This window comes from Rattus rattus, chromosome X (assembly GCF_011064425.1).
Source record: "Rattus rattus isolate New Zealand chromosome X, Rrattus_CSIRO_v1, whole genome shotgun sequence".
Taxonomy (NCBI): domain Eukaryota; kingdom Metazoa; phylum Chordata; class Mammalia; order Rodentia; family Muridae; genus Rattus; species Rattus rattus.
In genome coordinates, this window is record NC_046172.1 from 117,042,061 (window position 1) to 117,065,708 (window position 23,648).

Genomic DNA, 23,648 nt, shown 5'->3' on the forward strand with positions numbered 1-23,648 from the left:
TATATAGGTTGGGCGATTCCATCTATGAATTTATGGGAAGCCATTATCTATACTGGGTGAAAACATCCTGGTGTGGCTTTTTTGCAGGTCACCAACATTTCTGTCAGTAATACCTCATTCATGTTCCTTAAGTCTAAATTAGCTCAGTGTCCCCCAGGAGAGATTTGACTTTTGAAGTGAGGTTAGACGTTGCCTAGTCCCCCACTGCCTCATCATTTGTGCCTTGTGATTGATAAGAAATGTACCCATTCTGAACCCAAAACCTACATATTGTTCTGAGACAAGGTTTTACTATATAGCCTTAAATGTCCTGGAATGTACTACTATAAACCATCATGTAAATATCTGTGTTTCCCAGTGGTCTTAGGCTACTGCTGCTTTATAGAGTAGGCTGGCAATGAACTCAAGAGATCCACTGGCTTCTGCCTCCCAAGTGCTGAGATTGAAGGCACTTACTACCATTCCATGCCTCTAAACCTATATCTTTACTCTTAAAAGTTAATTAGCATTGTAAGAAAAATTCACTACCACAGGTTAACAACTGTTTATTTAGAACTCAATCGGAATAGAGGTGCCACACTTTAAACAGTTAATGACAGAAGATAATATAAAATACAGTCAAATTGGTAAGACATGTGTCTGAGATAATATGAATTACATCAACTCAGGTTCAAGATTTTCTCAAGACTCATCAGAAAAACATTTAACATCAGGAAAACAAATTATCTTGGTGCTTTTTCTATTCCATGCTTTTAGAAATTGATACTTAACCATCTGTAATTTTTCTTTGCAGGAAAACAATTTGCTTTTTAAACTCACTGTGTATACTAGAAAGTACACTGCTCTTGTCCTTTTCCAAGTTCTCCATACTCTAAAACACAAAAGAATGGTTTAATTATAAAACAGCTTTACATCACAGGTTCTAAAATTTAAAATTAATTGTCAAAATTAAGAATCTTTTCATATTCATATATTATCTTTATCTATTCCATCTTCATAAAACCATTGTAATATATAAACACCCAAATTCATACCATAAAGAATATATATGTGAATCAAAGGTAATTATGGAATGGCAAAAGTAGTACACCTTGTGTGAATTAATAGTTTAATGGGAGGCTAAGTTTAGATAGAGCAAAAAAAGTAAAGCTCACCAGTCACCCTAAAGCATAGCTGGAAGGATAAAGAACTGAACACTAACTTAGACAATATACTAAGACTCAGTCTGAAAAGCAGGTGGGACCAGGGATTTATGTTAGTTGGAAGAGTGCCTGCCTAGCATGAATGAATCCTAAATTTGATTCTTAGGGCAGTATAAACCAAGTAGTGAGATGTGCTTGTAATCTTAGCGCTAGAGAGGTGAAGGCAGAAGGATTAAGGGCCTCACAGATATTCTCAGGAATATAGGTAGACCAAGACCAGAATTAGCCACATTAAGACCATACCTTTAAATATAGAGGAAGGACAAAACTGTGTAGAATTAGAAACACTAGAAAACCCATGATCATTTTTGAAAATTTCTAATAAGGTTCTCAAGTATCAGGTTATAGTTTATTTTTTTTTCTTTTTCTTTTTTCGGAACTGGGGACCGAACCCAGGGCCTTGTGCTTGCTAGGCAAGCGCTCTACCACTGAGCTAAATCCCCAACTCCTATAGTTTATTTATTATGACTAACAACGTGAATAAAGTTAATCAAATTCTCTGTATTATGAGATTGTTTTCAAGCTATATAAAACAAAACTACATTTTTTACTTCTGTTTTATTACAGGATCATGCTGTAGCCAAGCTAGTCTCAACTTTCCATCTTTTCTCTCTCAAGGCTCCCCCAAGAACCTGGTATTGTCCACTTTTATTTTCCACTATATCCATTTAAAGTGGAGTGAATTGCTTAACGAAGTTACTTTTGTCTAGTATTGCCGTTGTGCTGTTATGTGGATAGATTTTTAAAATAATATGTAACTAATAATAATAATAACTTTTGGTGGGACATTTGAATGAAAAGTGACAATATTCAAACATATAACGAATAGAAAAGAAATCTAATTTTAGCTATGCATAGAAAATGGGGTGATTCTAACTACATTGGTAAAAGAATAATTCTTCAAAAATAAAGGAATTAAAAATATTCAAGGGAAAAATATGTCTAGTATAAGGCAATTATGTAGAGAGATGATGTTAATGAGCATATATAGTAGATGGAAAGGATCCTGTAGAAGAGGCAGTTATAGATTAGATTTGCAGAAAAGAACAAGCTTAGATAGCTTACTTGGCAGACATATGGAATTAATCCTCTGCTCAATATTTAAATAGTTTTTTAAAACTAAACTATTCTTTTGTGCACTTTGGATATAGGACCAAGAAGACCCAAGCTAGATCTGACCTGAAAGCCTCCCTGTGAACTAGTTTTCATGGTGGCAGGAAAGATTCCAAGAGAGGCAACAGTGAATATGAAGCACAATTTCTAGCGCGACATAATAACCCTAAAGTTGCAGCAGTGGCATGAACACATTGGCAGTAACCAAAAACGCTCTAATTGGACTTCAGACCCACTCTTTGATGTTTCTAGAAATTAATAGTATTTGAAAGTGTCTTAAAACTACTGTTGGGACCTTGACTTATTAATATGTGCATATGCTTACTTATAGGTAATTCTATAAATGTGTAACATTTTAAAAGGTTTTATCATTTATCTATATGGGCATGTCTATGTGCACACACATGCATATGGGTGTTCATGAACGCCAGCAGAGGGTGTCCTATCTCCTGCAGCTGGAGTCATGAGCCTCTTGACATTGGGAAGCAAATTCCAGTTCTCTGACAGAGCAGCAGGTGATCTTAATTGCTGAGCCACCTCTATATCCCCTGAATCTACAAATTTTAACCCTCACCTTTTATGTTCTGGACTCAAAAAAAGATTATGAAACCATTTTGGCCATTGTAATTATTCTAAAATCTGTTGTGTCAGAAAATATTTCTATAGTACATTTGGAAAGAAAAATACTGGACAACCTCAACTAAGTACTCCCTTATTCTACAGTATTAAGGTATACACGTTCAAATAATTATGTTAAAATGATGTTAATATACAGGCTTGATGTGTATGCACATTTCTGATAGAAAGTCTCAACGTTTTCTGTTTTGAATAATTCCTCATCAAAATCATGAAGAGATCTGCCAATTTGCTTATTACTTCAGTCACAATTAATTCAGAATAGAAATCAGTAAAAATGTATTAAGAGAATGTACTGTGTTATAATGTATTACATACCTTTAAGAACTTGTCATTTTCCTGCTTAAGTGCTTTCAGGCTGTGGTTCTGCCGTGATCTACTTTGTTGAAAGGTCTTCTGTTGCTGACAGAAGGCACTCTACAAATAGAAATGAATAGCTATGTAATAGCAGGCATGTATGAAGTCTGTTGCTTTTGAGGCTGTTCTGTAGATCAAGTCTACAACTCAGCTAACCACATGGACTAAAATATTCAATTCAGAAAGAACAATTATCAATTAATCTTAAAAGGAGTCCTTAAAAGGACTTGTTTTTATAATAGATGTAATCAATAATTTGTTTTGATATTTTTTATCACTTAGTTTAGGCAATTCTTGTTTTTGTCACTAACCAGGAAAAAAACATTCTCAAAGTTCTGGCATAGGAACTTTTAGACATATTCTGCACTGCACAGAGCAGTAGGAACTCATGATCTTCCTGCCTCAACATTACTAGCAGTTGGAATTACATGCATGCAGCTTGTGCCAATGAGCAGGAATTCTTCATATTCAAGATATAACTTATTCTCACAATGTCTACACAGGTGATTCTTCAACAATGGTGTCCATTCAGCTCCTTAACCTATTCTCCACCAAGGACTCTGCCCTCTAACCTACTTTATACATTCATTTAGATTTTGCCGCTGGTGTTAACACATCTCTCTATACTGCTGGTAATGGCAAATATGCATTATTAACTCCATGGCAGATGTTGTTTTGAACCTTATTATATAGATTAAGTCTGTGCAAACTCATTTAATACTTCAAACAGCTACAGGAAATGGATGCTCACCATTCAATTTCCAAGATGAGGAAAGTGAGATACAGTGGTACATGGTCTGCTGTTCCTGAACTACCTATTACTGAAATCTGAATAAGATCCGAAACATTATGCTTCTAGAATCTATGCTATAATCGTTATAGAAACTCTCTCTCCACATATTATGTGCTCATATACACATTCTACTGTAGCTTACTCTTCCCAGTATTATATGATCCTTCATGACCAAAAACATCCATTAACTCTACATTCTTTTCACTGTTGTACCTACTCCTGTTATCTTCAGTTTTCTCTTTCTAGCCTTAAATTCCATAACCAGTTATTAAAATTACCCCTTTGCTGTGGGTTGATGTCTATATGCAGGTGAGGGCAGGCACAAGGTAAGTCAAGGCCTGTAATTTAACAGTGAAAAAGTAAGGCAGGCACAGAGTTTTTGAGAGGAGGGAGAGGGAAGAAAGAAGAACCAAGATGGAGGAGAAAGATGACCCAGATCTATGTGGCTTTAAATTGTCATGGGTAGTTATAAATATCTTTTAAGGACTGGATTATTACAGGACAGTTTGTCTTATCTAAGTGGGCAGTTTCTATCACTTTCAATTGGCTCTGCGTTTATTGTGTGGATGTTTTGTGGGGTGAGAATTTACTGTTATAAATCTGATTGATAACTTACAAGCTTCTAGAGTTTTGATTTTGCTGGGTTACTGGGAATTGTGATTATAACCACAGGGCTGGTTTGGCAGCGACCTGCCATGGGAACTAGAAGGGAAGTCACTGCAACCATGGTGGTGAGATCGTCACAGGGCCCAGAGAGTAGCTGGAAGTAGCATGGGATGGAAATTGGGAATTTAGTGAGTAAGGTGGAGATATTTTGAAAGCTCTAGGACAGAGAGTCTGCCGAGTCTGGCTGACTGAGATGAGAACGCCACACACATGCCATGCAGCCTAACGGTATTGTCGATAGTGTGGGTTGGTGTTCCATTTTTTAAAAACATACCACAACACTTTGCATATAAACTTTTCTCAGTACTTACTCTTTTGCATTTAGTTGGCTAAATGTTAAATTTGCAAACCTCAGCTCTAGCTACTCTACCTAACAGCATCACCTTCACAATCAGATGACCCCACTTCATGGAGTATACAGAAATGTACACATGTACACATGTACCCAAGTGATGACTCAGTCTCCCATCATTGCATCTCCCAGGTATCTATGTGTGTATGCCATGTGCTTTCCCTTCTAGTTTTAAACCTGTGGTACACTTCTTTTGGACTAAGTTCAATCTCTTCACATGCCCCATTCTTAGAAACTCAGCAGTTGCCTTTGCTTTCCTCATTGTAAATATATGCCTCTTCTTAGAACAAACAACAGAAACCATTATATTACTCCTTGGCCTGTCATAGGTTTTCCTATCATGTAGCACATTTATTTCTATACAGTTTCTGCTCACTTTTTCAATCTAATCATGCAGATTCAGTACACCAATGATGAACTCTAAATTGTCAAATCTATCTTCTTTCACATGCAAGTGGCATACTGCAAAAGTAGTAATCTCTTCTTCTTTTAGAAGGCTTCCTTTACTTGGAGGAATTTAATTTCTACCTAATCAATTATTTGTTCTCAATCTGTTTTACCAGCTCACTCTCACCCTTGAGAACCAATGCACGGAAGGACCCCAGACATCTAGGTGCCCTTACACTTCTCATTTACAGCTTCAGTCACCTCTTGATGGCTTCGATGACTTCATTTGATCTTCATGGTTTAAAAATTAACTAAAATTAACAATTCTCAACTCTCCGTCCTTAACAAATGGCTTTCTCAACTCCATCCTCACATACTAGTGCTCCACTGAATGTCACAAGTGTTTCAAATGGAAACCATCCAACCCCACAACTGTTCTGATATAATGAAAATGGTTTTCTAAAAAGTGAAAAGAAACTGATGAAAAGTGTAGTTGATGACATAAAATGTATGCATGGGGTTAATTTTGATGGGAATAGATAAGTAACATATTTTTTACTACTGAGGGTAAATGATGTTGTGAAGTGGTTCTTTTAAGCTTTGCAAAAATGTGCTCATCTAACTTGCAAACGTGCCCTGGGTTAAGTCAAGAAGTCAGAAGGAGAAAGAGGAGAAAAGGAAGGAAAGGTTGTGTGAAACAAGGGAGAAAGAAGAAGAGCAAGAAGATGAGAGGAAGAAAACGATGCAAACCATATTCTGATGACAGTGATGGATTCAGGAATGGGAAGACAACCAAAACTAGTTCAGTGATAATTCCTGCACAGGAATATTATTCCAGGGCTATCAAGAAAGGCCTGTCTCAGTTCACTAAAGCTAATAAATTTGTAGTTAAGTCTGAAAACGGAAGTCCATATGGCGTTCAGTAAATTCACTAAGACCCAGACACAGCTTACATAATACTACATAATGCATCCCTCACACCATTTAACTATGTCTGAAGCAAACCTACCCACAATTTCTTTTATACAAATCAGTAATCTTTCATTTATTCTTTTACCAGTTTCTGCTGCTTGAAATTACAAGGTCTTAGCTAATATCAAAAGTCAAATGGCTTTTTTATGAGCACTGAATGTGTCTATATTACTGTGCTTTATGGTTCACCAGGAACAGAACACAAGACTAGTAACATCACAAAATCTGACTCATTTCCCTTTGATTTAAGCAAGGTTAGCTTCTCTATTTTTACTTGAGACTTAGTTATAATAGATGAAGTATAACACCAATTGTGATACCAACAGTTAGGTTATCTTCGAGATCTCCAACTTTCTTCATATCGGAATCCCACTGATGAAACAGAGTTATAATCTGCTCAGTATATTCAATTTTAAACTCCCGTCTGTAAAACATAATAATGAATGCCATGTTACAGATCAAGATGAAGAGAATGTACAAAGAATTTAATTCCCGTTTTATACAATATAAAAGGACATTATAGCAAAGTAAATATTCTTATGGGAAATTAAAAAGTAAAATTAGACTTTTATTGATTCCAGAAGTATTGTTTCTAGCTAAAAATCTGATCACAATGCCTTATTAAATAATAAGAATGTTTGACCATTCACCTATCTGTATATATTTATATAAGTGTGTATATATATACACACAATATCATATACATAATGACGTGAAAAATCAGTTCATCTCCAAGCAGTTTTCTTCCATTTTTTTCTACTGAATACATGCTCTAATATCAACACCATGAGTTCCAAATAGAAATATTTTACTTAAGACTTTTATCTATTTGACACAGCCAAGATTACAAGGGAATAATTAAATCTTGTAAAATACATAAATTGTTTATATGAAATTGACTTTTTTCTACCTTGTCAAACATATCTATAAAAAATTAATAGCTTCTATGACATCCACCTTTGACTGTACTTCCAGAATGAACAGGAATGGCCTTTTAGAAACACTAATTCTCCTCAATTATTATTTAAAAAGAGAAAACAATGATATTTACAGGCTTCCCAGAAACTTATTTCAGTCCAGGAAACTATCAACATGAAGAAAAACAGAGCCACAAATTTTTACTTGACTCCGTGTAAGGGAGTAATTAGCACCAATGGATAAACTAGAACATCATACAAATATGGCTATAAAGAAAGGATCTTACACTTCATCCTGATGAACTTTCCAATGTTGTTTGATATGCTTGTCACAGTCTTTAACAGCACCTTTAATGTATGACTCCATTCTCTTTTTTTTTTCAAGAACAGCATTGCTAAGGTGAGCTACATTGAAAGAATAGTATAATTTAATGTTGAAAAAAACATTGCATCGCTTCTCGGCCTTTTGGCTAAGATCAAGTGTGAAAAAAACATTGCTCCCACATATGCAAGTGAACACAGATAAAAGTAAAAGCCATTGAACAATAACAGAGATATACCAGCAGTCTCACCTAACCCAGACCCCTGAAATCTCTCAGACACTGAGCTACCAACCAGGCAGCATATATAACCTGATCTGAGGCCACTGACACATAGACAGCAGGGGACTTCCTGGTCTGGCTTCACTGGGAGAAACATCACCTAACCCTCTAGAGATTTGAGGCCCCAGGGAGTGGGGAGGCCTGCCGAATTAGGGGCTTGGTGGGGCATCCTCTTGAAGTCTGGGGGAAAGAGGAATGGGATAAGGAACTGTGGGATAGTTGACTGGAAGGAAACAACTGGACTGTAAAAATAAAGTAAAATTTCCAATTATAAAAAATGAAAAATTAATCTTATTCGAGAAATACTCAAGTTATTCTTGTAAAAGATAGGAGAAAAAATAGCGTCAAGAAAATGCCTAATGCATGTTGTATTTTATAGCAATCAAAATTTTTAATTTTTAGACTAGATATACTCAAGCAGTAATGTTCATAGAAATATTCCAAAGTTAAACAAAATTCTAAGTATATGAAACATCTCTGTTCCTAAGCATTGTGAATGTGAACTACCTAACATTACTATAATTCTGATATTCCTACTAAAGACAATGTTTTAAAATTGGAGATATAAAAATTTTAATAAACAAAATAACAAAACAAAATGAACTTTAATTTTTCCATGGAAAAATCGTAAGACATTTTTTTAGTTTATAGGATACTCTCCCATTGGAAGGATGTTTGACTGCATTATTGTTGCAACTAATTATATGGAAAAAAGCAACAACAACGAAACAGAGCCAGAATCCAGGATGGATGTGGGGGTCACACTCCTTTTATACCCCTTAGGAGGCAGATGCAGGCAGATACTGCAAATGCCAGACAAACTAAGGTTGCATAGTGAGACCTTGTCTCAAAATAATTTTAAATTAAGTTGAATTTTTAAAAAAATTGAAAGCAAGCATTCAAAAAGGATAACAATGAAGTGATAAAATTTATCCATAATGCAGCAATGATAATTTGATGGACTTTTTACAAATGCAAGCAAGGGCCAAAGACGGAAACAATTTTACTTTAGTAATTATTAAGAAGATTTTAAAAAATTCTGTGAAGCTTTTATAAAACATTTTTACAGTTCATAAAAAATTTTAATACTTCAAATAATGTTTGCCAAAAATATGCCATATCATATACCAAAATCAACTGTCACTACTTATGATGAAACTTAACTATTACATAAGTATTTGATGTTTTCAGCACCTATAATAAATGTACAAAACAGGTACTCTAACATCACCCAACTGGGAAACAGCCCAAAAGACTTGATAGTATAAATTATCCTTGAAAAGGAAGAAATGTTAGCTGTTTTTAAAAAATACTGTCTCTTAAGCTGGATGAGGTATTTCTTTAATTGTCACAATTTAAAAATAAACATATATCACAAGATTTAAATGACTTTGAAATAATACAGGGGTTGCATATATTGGAGGATTTGGAAGGAAGAAAGGGAAGTAACATAATAATAATAATAATAATAATAATAATAATAATACCTCAGAAATTAAAATATTATTGCATAAGATTCAATAAATGAGTACTATCTCTTACAAAGCTCATAAAACTGATAATTATGATTTTTTGGCATCTAACTGAAGATCTCTCACTGACCAGTAAAATTGTCTTTGATTTTTCAGACATAACTTATTGTTAAAATGCTATGGGCAGAACTAATTGGACTCAGTGTGCTAAATACATACATCGTAAGAGAGTCTGGCCCAGGCAGAGGCAGGTACGTGCCTTTGAGTTTGAGGCAAGCCTGAGCCAGGTCTATGGAGTATTTCAAGGTGATCCCACCAGAGACCACCATATGGTTATTTCTTAAAGCTGAATAGAAAGTCTTTATTGCAGGCCAGGGGATGTATGGGGAAATTTTCCAGATGATGCAGTCCCGGTCCTTCTACTTCTTAACCTTTTACACATAAAAACCATATTCTGGTTGGCATATCAGGCAGTAATGGGACTACAGGAACAAAAAAGCAGGGTTACTACATGTATGAATTTTCCACTCAGAGACTTTCCCAACCACATCCTAGAATCACTGACTTTGTCATTGTTACTTTTTTAACAGGTGGGCTGGCTAGTTTTTTGTAGTTGATTTCTTTTTAGTCAACTTGACATAAACCCATCTAAGAGAAGTAAGTAAATGCCTTTATAGGATGGGACTACAGACAAGCCTGTAGGGCATTTTCTTAATTAGTGATGGGAGAAGGCCCAGGTCTATCTCTGTCTGTCTCTGTCTGTCTCTTTCTCCGTGTGTGTGTGTGTGTGTGTGTGTGTGTGTGTGTGTGTGTGTTTATGTCAGTGTGACATCCCTTGGCACATGCTCCTGGGTTCTGTAAGAGAGCAGGCTGAACCAGCAATGAGAAGCAAGCTAGTAAGCAGCACTCTTCCATATCTCTCTTAACTTCTGTCTCCAGGTTCCTGACCTATCTGAGTTCCTCTTCTGGCCTCCTTAAATATTGAACTTTGGTGTAGTAAACCAAATAAACCTACTACTTCCCATGTTGTTTTAGTCATGTTTTTTCATCACAGCAATAGAAACCCTGACTAAAACAGGAGGAATTTCTTCCTACTTGCTGGCCTGAATGGTGCTTCTATCATGGTATCAGTTGTAATAAATTCTGGGAGCCCATTAAGGTTTGGGAGTCTACGAAGTTCTGGGGGGTGTTGTTATGATAAAGACACCATGTTAAAAGAAAAAAGTTGAGAGGGAGAAAAGAACCCAGGAGGATTCCTAGTGAAGAGTTAGAGAACAGAGTAAATTCAAGCATTGATATACATAAAGATGTGTATGTAGAAATCTGTTAATCCAAAGAATTATTTTTATAAAGTTTCTTATCAATTTTACTTTCTATAATTCCATTTAAGTCAGACATACCCAAAAGTACCACTTTTACTTTCCTATTAAGGAAAAAGTTAACTAAGAAAATCTCCAATGCTAAGTCAAAAATATTAGAGTAAAATCCTATCACTGAGAATAAACAAATAGATCAAATTAATAATCTTTTAGTACATTAACAGTATATACTTTAAACAACTTTCTCTAGATACAGATACATCAAAAAATGTACCTCCAATGTTTTCCATCCTATTCTTTACTTCAGTTCTGTAAAGAAAATGCATTTAAAAAGTTAAAGCTGGGAGTTTAATTCGATGGTCAAGTATCACCCCCCAATGTTCAAAGCACTAAGTTTGATACCTACCACTAAACAGAGCCAAACCTTTCACTTGAATGTTTGTAATATAAGTGCTTGGTTTCAAGAGAATATCACATGTAAAATAACATATACACTGCTTGTTAGATAAAAACAGAATAAACTTCCTAATCTTTTTGTGTTTTTTTTTCTTTTCAATGCGAACTCAGTCCAAGATGACCGTGAGCTAGCTTTGTAGCTGAGAATGTCACTGAACATCTTTTCCTCCTGCCTCTACCTCCCCAGTGCTGAGATTACAATTATGGAAATAATTTTTGAGCAGGCAAAAAGTCAATATATTACCTTGTATCTCTACCTTCCCTTCTTGGAGGAACCACTGTCTTCTCAGTATTACTAAATACTGGGCTTCTTGCTGTATTAAACAAGAAAAATTAAAAACATTTGAAATTAAATATGCTATTTTTGTTTGTTTGTAATTCTTTCAGGCATTTCCAACACTGTATTTTAAAGCATAAACATAAATGCGTTATTATTTTGAAGGTTAGATGAAATAAAATCATAAATTATGTCTGTTTTATAAGTTTTTAAGTCTTTCTGAGGTAATACCATTGTAAGTTATTTACAAATTATCGATGTGTGAAGACTGTAAAGGCAAGGTACCATATGTATTTCTAGAACTATACAAACTTATGAAGAACAAATAAGAGTAAAAAACAAGTGTGCATGGAAAGATTAACCTTTTATTCTATCTCAAGCAACTATGTAAAAAAAAAAAGTCCAATGAATCAAGCAGGTAAGATGACATGGGAGGTAAGAAAGTAGAGCTTACTTCCAAGCCTAAAAACAACATGATTTATATCTGAGACATACATGAGGGAGGAGAAGACCCAATTCCTATAAATTGTCCTCTCATCAGCCCCCTTACCCAATACACAAAAATAAGCTATGAGATACCATCAATATTCAGAACTGGATAAATTGTACCTCTGGGAGTAGAGTGTGTTGAGTACTCCAGAACATCATCATTTTCTCCCACTTCCTCTTCGTCTTCACCACTATAAAAGCTATAGACTGAAAAGTGCTTCCGACTGTCCATTATCAGCTTCAAAAACGTAGCCTGTATTTTTCAGGAAAAATATATTTTAATGTTTTCTCATTTAAAACTGAAATAAGAACAGATCTCTAATCTTAATCCAGAGCAACGAACTTAAACCAATATAATGCAAAATATCCAATCAGTATTACCTGAGTTGAATAAAAGGTTACCAGTTTTTAATATATTACTGAGTCAGAAGTCAGCAATCTGTAAGTTCTGAATTTAAAAATGAAGAGGACTGAAGAAATGACTCAGTTATTAAGAATGCATACTGTTCTTGCAGAGGACTTAAACTTAATTCCCAATACTCACATCAGGTGGCTCAGAACTTCCTATAACTCCAACTCTAGGAGGGGATAACAACTCGGACCTCCACAAGCAACTAAACTCACATACCCATACTTACCTGCATCCAAACATACTTGAAAATTAAAATCTTAGGAAAAAATGTAATGATAGCTTTAACCTTGACTCCTAATGTGTTTGTACTTAAGCATGAGACATCTAACAAATATTTAAGGGAGCCTCTGACCCAAATAAGCCAGTGGATGCTGTCATTATAGATCACACACATACCCAAAATCTTCTCATAGCAAAATAAATATAAAACAAAAATTGACAGGGCTAGATATGTAGTTTGGTGGTACTGGTCATGTTTACAATGCAAGAAAGTGTGGCTCAACTGTCAAAACTGCCAGAAAAAAATGACAGACATGATGACTCTGATCTCTTTAATTACAGTATTCCATTCTGGAGGCTGAAAATGGCGATCTCAAGGCCAGACTAAGCCACATATGGAGTTTCTGGTCATTCTGCCCTACAGTAAGATCCTATCTTAAAAATGGAGTATCTGGTCATTCTGCCCTACAGTAAGATCCTATCTTTTGGATCTTTTTTTTTTCTTTCGGAGCTGGGGACTGAACCCAGGGCCTTGCGCTCGCTAGGCGAGCACTCTACCGCTGAGCTAAATCCCCAACCCAAGATCCTAAATTAAAAAGAGTCAAGCAAACAAAAGCCTAATTGATCAAACAAAAAGATGGATGTGCCTGTATACTGTTATAATCCCAATACTCAAAAGACTGAAGCAGATACAAGCAGTATCATTTCTTACAGAAACAAAACAAAATACAACAAAACAACAAAAAATAGGACTTCAAAAATGGCTCAGCAGTTGGGCTCCCTGAGCAACTTGGGGATGGGGAATTCAATACAGGGTCTCTCTTGGTAACTCTGGCTGTCCTGGAACTCAGTTTGTAGACCAGGCTGTCCTTGAACTCAGAGATCCTCTGCCTCTAGTGTGCTGGGGTTAAAGATGTGTGCCACCAGGTCACCGCCCCTTCTCAAAGACAAATATTCAGTCTTATCAATATCAGCAGTCAGTGCGTCCAAGCTCAAATATGCCTGGAACTCAAACCCCAGTGGACATAATATTCTCTCTAGCCTCCCCAGCGCGCGCGCGCACACACACACACACACACACACACACACACACACACACACCCTTTTAAAAAAAAACCTAGTCTGGTTCTTGAAAAAGTAATGTCCATACAATCTATACCAAACATGCAACAACATATACAGGATAATTAAAGTGAGTTTTTAAAGGATACAGGTCTGGCTTAAGAGAGTACAGAAATAAGTTTCTGTTCTGCTATATACCAGCTGCAGACAACATGCCTCCAGCCACACGTCTGAGGCCTATAGTGGTTCCTCAATACATTTAACATATCCTAGACCCTCAGTCCACCCAAGTCTGTATTATCCAATCCCTTCTACCCTCTATAGCTCCTCCTTGCCCTCATCCCCTCATCTCTCTTATAGGATCCCTCTTTGATCTCAGTTGCCATCTTTGTAATGACTGCTGAGACTTCCCAGGGTCCCCACTCCTCTGGGCTTTCCTTCCTTCCACCCAGGCTTCCTTCAGCCTATTCAAGGTCCATTACGCGGCAAGGCTCACCACTTCCATTTTCCTGCGAGAGGCTTTAGCAAGGTTCACCACTGCCTCCATTTTCCTCTCAGGGACGTCAGCAAGATTCACCACCGCCTCCATTTTGCCACTGACGACCTCAGCAAGGTTTACCACTGCCTCCATTTTTCTTTTGGCGCCCTCGGCAAAACTGACTACCGCCTCCATTTTCCCCTTGGCAAGCTCAGTAAGGATCACTACCATCTCCATTTTCCTCCCGGCAACTAAAGCAAGGGTTGACCACGGCCTCCATCAGCATCCAGAGTAAAGCCAAACAGATTTGTCTCACAGATAAAATGGCGGCTTGGACGGACCTCCCTCAATGCAGCGCACTCTTCCCCCTCCTACACACTCCTTCCTTCTTACATCCCTTTCCTTCTCACACTCCCTCCTCGTTACACTTGTCCCCTCCTTGCACTTGAACCGCGTTGAATGAACCTGGCTTACCGGTCTCCAGTTAAGCGAAGACTCTCACAACTCCAGCATTCTTCTTGAAGCTTCTTCGGCAAAATGGAGTCTCAGCCGAGAGAGAGAAAAGCCGGGACCATCAAGGCTCCTTGCTGATTGGCTGAAAGATAAGCACATGCGCACTTGATGCTGCAATGGACCCGGGGCAAATGGGCCCTGGGGGCGGTACATGGGCCATGGGCATGCGCATGGCCCTGGGGGCGGTACATGGGCCATGGGCATGCGCATGGCCCTGGGGGCGGTACATGGGCCAAGGGCATGCGCATGGCCCTGGGGGCGGTACATGGGCCATGGGCATGCGCATGGCCCTGGGGGCGGTGCATGGGCCCTGGGCATGCGCATAAGCCCCAGGGGCGGAGTGTGGGCCTTGGGCATGCGCCTGGGCCCTAGGGGCGGTGTATGGACCTTGGGCATGCGCATAAGTTCTGAGGGTGGTACATGGGCCCTGGGTATAAGAGTGTGTCCTGTGGGTGGCGCATGGACCCTGGGCATGCGCATGGGCCTTGGGGGTGGTGCATGGACCCTGGGCATACACTTGGGCCCTGGGGATGGCACAAATGGGTTCTGAGCGTGACCCATGGACCTGGCCCTCTTTATGTGGATGGTGCCCTAGAAGTTCAAGAACCAGCAAAAGTTTTTCTGGTTTTCCCTTCATGACTCTCCCACGAACTACCGAGCTTCTAGATCTGAGGTCTCTTGCTTTCCAGTTTATTAAGTTTATAGCAGGGTTGCCCTTGCAGAGGACCAGAATTTGGTCCCAAAACATAGCAGATGGTTTGTTTGTTGTTTTTTTCCTGGCCTTGGGTACCTGTGCAGAAACAAATATGTTCATACTCATAAGTGAAAATAAATATAATTTTTACTGTTTTAAAACTACAAAAAATGAGTCAAATATGAAAAATGCAAACTCCTCCATTTTGAACCAGCATTTTGCCCATGTTCATTGGGATATTATGCACTATTCAACAATTTTCTGGGCCTCTATACTGCACTTGTCTCACCCATGCTTATTTGTCATTCCTCATTCAGAAGTATAAAGTAGGTCTTCAAAGGGTCTAATCTTCTTAACAGTAAGGAGACTTCCCAAGAAGTCTTGTCCAGAAGAAGGCTCCTCAAGTGTCACCTTCTTCTCTAAAAAAAGGGATTCCAAAATCGCTATCCTTCTTAATCCCCAAGAATGCTCCTTAAGAGGCCTGTCTTTCTCAATCAGAACTGAATTCTGTAGACAGACTTGTCCCTTAAGAATATTATAAAGACTCAGTTTTGGCATCTGGGAACACAAAAATTCTAAAACCTCTCCATGTCTAGTGGGAGGTGTGGAGGTCTAGAAATTCTTCAGGACACAACCCCTGAATCTTCCCCAGTGGCTGGGGAGATCAGGAGCGAGACTGAGTCCTGTGTGTGTGTGAAGTTTGTTTCACTGGGACCTCCAAAAAATTTAATAAATCCAAGTGAAAAAGATACAAACCATGATTTTGATCAGTCAATTAAGATTGTAAGAGCCCACAGCACTGGGGATAAGGAACCTTAGGAGGTTACCTCCTGTAGCGAGGCAGGAACCCCAGTGGAGTGATAGAGACACCAACTCACCCACAAAACTTTGAACTGAAAATTTATCCTGTTTAAAAGAAATGTAGGGATGGGAGATGGAGAAGAGACTCAGGGAATAACCAACCAATAACCAGCTCAACTTGAGATCCATTCCATGGACAAGCATCAGTCCCTAACACTATTAATGATATTCTGTTTTGTCTGTAAACAGGAGAATGTTGTCCTCTGAGAGGCTCCATCAAGTAGCTGACTCAGACAGATGCAGACACTCACAGTCAAACAGTGGATGGAGTTTGAGGATATTTATGGAAGAGTAGGAAGGACTGCAGGCCCTGAAGGGGATAGGAACTCCACAGGAAGACCAACAAAGTCAATTAGCCTGGACCTTTGGGGCTTTCAGAGACTGGACCACCAACCAAAGAGCATACAGGGAATAGATGCAGGCCTCCCACACATATGTACCAGATATGCAGCTTGGTCTTCATGTGGGTTCTGAACAACTGGAACAGGGCTATCCAAAAAGCTGTTGCCTATAAGTGGGTTATGTTCTTCTAGCTGGGCTGCCTTGTCTGGTCTTAGTGGGAGAAGAAACACCTATTCTCGCAGACACTTGATGTGCCAGAGTCGGGGGATGCCTAGGGAACCCCCACCCATTCAGAGAAGAAGGGGAGGGGGTGAATGTTTGTGGGAGGGAGTGACCAGGAGTGGGACAGTGAGCAGGATGTAAAGTGAATAAGTAAAAATAAACAAGCAAACAAATAAAAAGATTATAAGAGTCTTGATGCCAAAACTCAGGGGCACAACATTTTGAAAGGCAAAATGCAAAATTATACCAGTGTTAGATGTGGCTCTGAGTAACCTTCCAACATTTGGTTTGACAGAAGATAGTAGTTATTTCAGATACAGCATGCCACCGATTTAGATGTATAATTTATTTAGTTATTAATGTTTGAGTTTGTATAAACATTAGTCATTTTAGTTAATACATCTGGACCACGGTCAAGGAGATGGAAATTCAAAAACGTAGATATGATGACTGTTGTGGAGATAGAGAGCTGAGAATTGTCTAAGAACATGAAAAAATGGAGTCAGGACAAGATGGAATTACTTTAATCATTTCAGAATAATTAAGGTGAAAGATATAATTTCATTCTTTTGCAGGTAGAAATCCATTTTGATTGAGTTTAATTTTGTCTCATTTTCAAATTGCTGTCTAAGTATCCCAACATATTTAATATCCTTTCTATATCATCTATTAGTTCAACATATTGTCTTTATAGACTGAACCAAATCAATTTGTAAACTTCCAGCTCTGCTGATCTACCTATATATCAGTACCACTTCTAAATTCTAAAATTCTTTTATATATCTTAATATATTCTAAGCCAGATCTCCTGATAGGTGTTTGGATTCAATAGTTTTTTCTTCTTTCTTTCTTCCTTCCTACTTTTTTAAAACAAGAATTCTTACATATATTATATCTGAACCAAAGTTTTTCCTCCATTACCTCCTCCTAGGCTCTCTCCCCTATAACTCTTCTCCCTCAGATCCATGCCCCCCCCTCCTCTCAGAGAAGAGCAGGTCTCCCAGGGATATCAACCAAACACCGCATAACAAGCTACAATAAGACCAGGCATATACCATCACATCAAGGCTAGATTAGGGAGCCCAGTAGGAGGTTAAGTGTTCCACAAGTAGGCAAATAAATCAGAGAGAGCCCCATTCCCACTGTTAGGATTTCCATAAAAACACCAAGCTACTCAGTCATAACATATATGGAGAAGACTTAGGTCAGACCCCTAAAGGTCCCCTGCTCGCTCTCTCTCCAAGCCCACCCCCTTGAGTCCCTGTCAGTTGATTCGGTGGGCCATGTTCTCCTGATGTGATCCTGACCTCTCTAGTTTCTCTGATCCTTTCTTCCCCTCCTCTGCAGTACTCTCTGAACTCTTCCTAATGTTTGTCTATGGGAATCTGCATCTCTCCCAAGTGCTGATGATGTCTCTGTGTTTTGCTTGATAACAATTCTGCTAGGCTTTGGCCCCAGCACAGTTATTTTTTTTTTCATTTTAAAAAAATTAGCCTCTTAGTATAATATTGTCTCTATCTCACTCTGCTAATCTACCTATTTATGTATCAGTACCACTTCCAAATTCTAAAATTGATTACTGGTATTATGATTATATTAAAATATCTTAACAATGAATAAGGGGTGTTTTTTTCCAATAAGTAAAAATGCTTTTCTGTCTATATATTTGTGTGAGTCCATACCTGTTGTACATATAGAAGCCAAAGGATACCATGGGTGTCATCATTCCTCAAGTGTGTCCACATTATTCTTGTAACTTAATGGTTCAGTTAGTTTGGCTGTGTAATGAGATCCAGGAATTTGTCTGTCTTTATCTTCACCCTTGAATTATATGCAGCACTATACTGGGCTAGTTCTCATGGATTAAGTCTTCTCCCCAGGCCCTACTTTTGAATTTTTAAAATCATTTTGTAGAGTTTCAACTTTGTTTTCTTTTCTGTATGGTCATATTTAAGTAGAAAGTTGTATATTTGTTGAATATAATAAATTTTTTCATTTTTAATTTCTGAAACTGCAATACTGGCTACACATTTTCCTAAACTTTGATTTCATGTGGGATAGTAGCTTGATAATTGTGGAGTTTTTTGGTCTCAATGGAGGTAAATTTTAGTTAACTGTCATTTTCTACACAATTCTACTACATTTAGTTTTGAAAAATGTTGTGGATATATAATAAATGAATGGTGTAATATAATAAAATAAATGTGATGTTAATTTTTCTTCTTGTGCTTAAATGAACAATAAACTATATGATATATTATAATAAATTCTGATTTATGAACAAAATATTTTGTTATTATTTTTAGGATAATTTAATTATGCCATTGTGGCATAAAGATACTCGGTATTTGTATGGGGACATCTTACAAGGGCTCAAACTGTAAGTCATAGTAAACCCTTCATAAAGTTGCTTTTGTCACGATATTTATTATCACTGTTATTATTGATACTGGGATTTGACCTTACTTAGTTGTAACCATCCTCAAATACAAGATATTCCTGCTTCATCCTCCTGAGGAGTCGAGATTGCAGCATTGCACAACCAAGACTAATGCTTTTGTCTCCTTTTCGGAAAAAATGTCACTATTTAATCTTGGATATCCTTGACTCTGATGCCTTCCTGCCTCTGACTCCATCTAGACTACTAGGATTACAGATTACCTCACGCAGGTTTTTTCTTTGCTTTTTAATTTGTAATTACTTTCTGCTCTGATCTTTTTTATGTCCTTCTCTTTCTCTTTTGCTTGCTGGCTATTAACTTTAGACCACTAGCTTATATTCTTTTTAGTATTTTTCCTTTTAGAATGATAAAACATCTCCCTGTGTATCCCTGAGGTTCTGATAAGCAGTGTGGTTTTGCTACCATTTCTGTGTATCTGAAATTTTCTTTTGTGTGTTCTTTGATTCATGAGTTTTTTTAATGTGCTGATAGCACTTCAAATAAACATATTTCTAAAGATACATTGTTTTCTTGGGATATTCTAACAGTATCTGTCCTCCGAATAAAACCTGTGAATTGAAGTTTATCAGTTACATAGTATGTTCATTTTTAAAGTCATGTGTACTTGATAAGAAAGACATTCTGATTTCCACAGAATTCTGGTTATATGCATTAAATAGAACTTCTTCACTAACATTTAGTCTTTTGCTTATGTTGCTGACACATCTGTTTCTTTGGCTGCAAAGTAATTGAGGAATGTTTAAATATGAGTTAAAAGTCTTATATGCTAATAGTGTATTAATGAATTGTTCCTTTTATAGCTATCAACTTCACACACACACACACACACACACACACATACACACACACACACACACACACAAGACATGATCTCACTATGAAGTCTTGATTGTCCTGGAACTTTCTGTGTGTACCAGGATGGCCTCAAACTCACAGGGATGTACATTCTCTTGCCTCCTGAGTTCTGGGATTAAAGGCATGCACCACCACCCCCATCTACATTTGTATTTTGAATTTATAAATTTAAAATATACAACCCTTTCTATGATTTGAGCATTTAGAATTATATATTGACCAGAGTAATCTTGCCTTCAATTCTTCCATTTGATATTTATAAAAGAAGAATAAGAGGTACAAGGTGTGTAAGAGCCCGAGGGAATGGAGGACACCAAGGAAACAAGGCCCCTCTAAATTAATATGATCAAAGGTCATATGAACTCAGAGGCAACAAGCAAAATTCTCAGGGAATGGATTATGGCTTCTTCTTGTTTCTTATAGCATTTTTTTTCATTTCAGTTTATTCTGTGACAGAAAGCTATCATAGAAGGCAGACAGTCAAGGACTAAGTTAGGAGAACGTAACAGAGCTGATGGTAAGTGAGGAGGGGCAGAAGCTAGCACACAAGCATTATATCATGACGAGATGTGGCTGAGCCCCAGATAGAGGGCCCCTGCCTCTGTGGAAAAGGCTAGAGGCTGCTCCCTCGGAGGCCTCTGCTTTTATCTCGGGGATCAGAGAGTTCTCCTAAGTCCCAGAGACATTTAAGCTTCCTACCTTACTTTCGCCCAGTGTGAGCTCTGTACATTTCACCACATAGGCCTTGCAGCTGACAGATTGCACACAGCGAAGGCATGAATTAGAGGCCCTCTCAGAAAATACCTAGTCACAGGAAGCTTCAGGGTAAATGAGAAACTACAAATACCCATTTGGTTTATTCACCTTTGTTAATAGAGACCAGAGTCTCTTCTGCTGGTGACAGCTTGCTGTGCCATTATAGTTTGTCTTGAGAAATGAGTTTTGAAGGAGAATAAAAGCCTTTCACCATTCTGGAGTGAAGAGGCACAAAATTCTTGCCTACAGTTATGAGCAGTATTGTGTAGCAACATAAATTATTTTCAGTTTTCAATATCTGCATCCTCAAACTGTCTGCCAACAGCTGGTGTGCTTTCTCCCTCCATGCCATCTTCATAATTTCTTACTGAACCTTCTGTTCAGACTCCTGCCATATTATATTGGCTGCTCACAGACTTGAGAAAACATTCCTTCTAATCTCTCCAATGTGGATTACCCTTCCTTTGTTAAATGGGTAGTCCTCCTTCATAGATATAAAATGTAGGGATGTCCCCCTGTCCTTGTTCATGTGCTTCCACATCATACTCTTCTCATAGTCATCTGATTCTTCATCCTCAGGTTCTGAATGCAAGGCCTGGCACTCACACCGTGTTGTGAATATCGCCTCCAATGCTGATTTATCAATGGGCACAAAACTAAATTCAGAGGTGGGTTCAACATCATCATTGTCTTCCTTATCTTCATCAGAGAGAGGTTCTTTTGATTCTTCTCCAAATTTGGCATTCACTATAACACACAAATGCTCTTGACAATAAACATTTGGGTCCCAGAACACTGCATGTAAACTAATGGCGAGATATTCCAGTGAGAATCTTAATCTAGAATCATCTAACCAAAACAGGCAGCTCTCTGAAATGTAAAGGGTGCTGGTGCCAAGAGCCCTTTTCCATTCACCACACTCTCGGTGTCTGGCTGATACAGCCAGAGCCTGTCTGCTAGGCCAGGTGGTGGGAAACTTTTGAGGAAGCTAATTGTCAGAGAAAGTGTAGCTCCACATGAACCAAGAAAGCAGAGCAATACAATCCCCTCCTTAGACCATTTTTTTCTTTTTTTTTTTCGGAGCTGAGGACTGAACCCAGGGCCTTGTGCTTGCTAGGCAAGCGCTCTACCACTGAGCTAAATCCCCAACCCCCCTTATACCATTTTTATTCTTATCTTTCTGCCTTAGAATTAACTTTTGTGAAGATTTTTGAAAAATAAAAACTTTTGTGCTTTTAGAAATTGTCCTTATTTTGTCTTCATTTTAAAAAGTACAAAATTCTGTAGTGGAGGACTAGGGAGATGGCTCATGGGTTAAAAGAACTTCCTGCTCTTGCACGGGGCCAGTGTTCAGTTCCCAGCACCCACATTGTGGCTATTAACCATCAGTAACTCCAGTTCCAGAGTATTCAATCCCCTCTTCTGACCTCAGCTGACAGTGCACACAAATGTTTCACAGATATACATACATGCATATGTAGATACACACACATACACACTCACACATACACACACACATATACATGCACACACATACAAATATTTATGTACCAATACATGCAGGAAAATGAAACATACATATAAATAGAAAATGCTATTTAAATTCTGGAGTGACAACTGTTTTTGTTTAGTACTTCAAATATACCTCCTTCATCAGGGTAAATAAGTCTTTTTTACAGGAACCATATGCAACCAGGTACTGTCCTTCTACATATTGGAACTCTAAACTAACATTCCTGTGACCTGTCTGAGGACCAAATGTTCTGGAACCTGTCTTTCTGATCCTCCATCTGCCATTCTTTTTCAGGTAGGAATCCTACATTTGCATCAACACCTCTCCAGGCCCTTTGCCTGAGAAGTTCAGAGCTGAGCACTTCATCCAGACTTGGGAATATTGGCGGTAGGAATTTTTTAGTGCTTCAGACAGTCTACTACCAGACTCTGAAACATCACTTAGATTGAGCTGAACCAGAACTAATTCTGCTACTCCATTTGAATATCAAAACTGAATTTGTCCTAAACTGATTCCTACCAAGCTAGTTTCCAACCTGACAAGGTGGAATAAGAGGAAATAGATTAAAATATCCACTCAACAGTGCTGGAGAGATGGCTCAGTGGTTATGAGCGTTGACTGCTTTTCCAGAGGACCATAGTTTAATTCCCAGCGTGCATATGGAAGCTCACAACTGGCTGTCACTACAGTTCCAGAAAATCTGGCACTCTAGACAGATAGGCAAGCAGAATACCAATGCACATAAAATGTATAAATTCACCCACTCAACAAAAGGAAAACAAGAAATGATACTAAGAAATGTGACCAAAAACTTAACTTAAGATACCTAGGTCTTGGGATACAAACATGAAACGCAAACATGATTAACAATAAGGCTGTCAATACTTGATACTTCCATAATAGTTATTTCTGAGAAAAGTAACTTAGTGATATATAGGTGACCTAAAATATCACAGTTCTTTTTCCATAATCACCACTTTTTCTCTGCCTGATTGGTTTTTGTGTTGGGTATATTCATTGCCGTTGTTTAGGTGCTTTTATTTCTTTGTGGTACTTTCTCCATGTTGGTTCTTACTACGTAGATTTTGTTTGTTTCATGGAAAATAATTTCAAACTGAAGATTGCCAACAATTATCCCTATTGAGTACTTCAACTGAATTGTGTTAAGAGTTGTCTGGACTTAACTTTCATGGATTACATGTTGCTATATTGTAAACCACACTGAAATTCACTGGCTTAAAGCAAATATA

General features: G+C 37.8%; 1 protein-coding gene and 1 pseudogene across 1 annotated transcript; both read right to left on the minus strand.

Annotated features, from left to right (window-relative positions):
- Positions 1 to 529: 529 nt before the first annotated feature.
- On the minus strand, positions 530 to 14,724 carry LOC116889132 (synaptonemal complex protein 3-like). The gene is made up of 8 exons (XM_032890303.1): positions 14,656 to 14,724; positions 12,131 to 12,263; positions 11,489 to 11,558; positions 11,063 to 11,097; positions 7,683 to 7,800; positions 6,803 to 6,902; positions 3,270 to 3,368; positions 530 to 871 (listed from the first exon to the last, which is right to left on the minus strand). Exons 2-8 carry the CDS (start codon positions 12,240 to 12,242, stop codon positions 767 to 769), a joined length of 639 nt encoding a protein of 212 aa, XP_032746194.1. The 5' UTR covers positions 12,243 to 12,263; positions 14,656 to 14,724; the 3' UTR covers positions 530 to 766.
- A 6,445-nt stretch (positions 14,725 to 21,169) lies between these two features.
- Positions 21,170 to 23,416, minus strand: LOC116888172 (annotated as a pseudogene).
- Between the last annotated feature and the right edge of the window lie 232 nt (positions 23,417 to 23,648).

What these genes read in the sequence shown, in the direction of transcription:
- LOC116889132 (XM_032890303.1), bottom strand. Translation starts at nt 12,242, where the DNA reads ATGGACAGTCGGAAGCACTTTTCAGTCTATAGCTTTTATAGTGGTGAA. An exon ending in AAAGTTCATCAGGATGAAGT is followed by an intron (nt 6,903 to 7,682) that starts GTAAGATCCTTT and finishes TATGTTTTACAG; the next exon opens with ACGGGAGTTTAAAATTGAAT. An exon ending in ATCTCGAAGATAACCTAACT is followed by an intron (nt 3,369 to 6,802) that starts GTTGGTATCACA and finishes TTCTATTTGTAG; the next exon opens with AGTGCCTTCTGTCAGCAACA.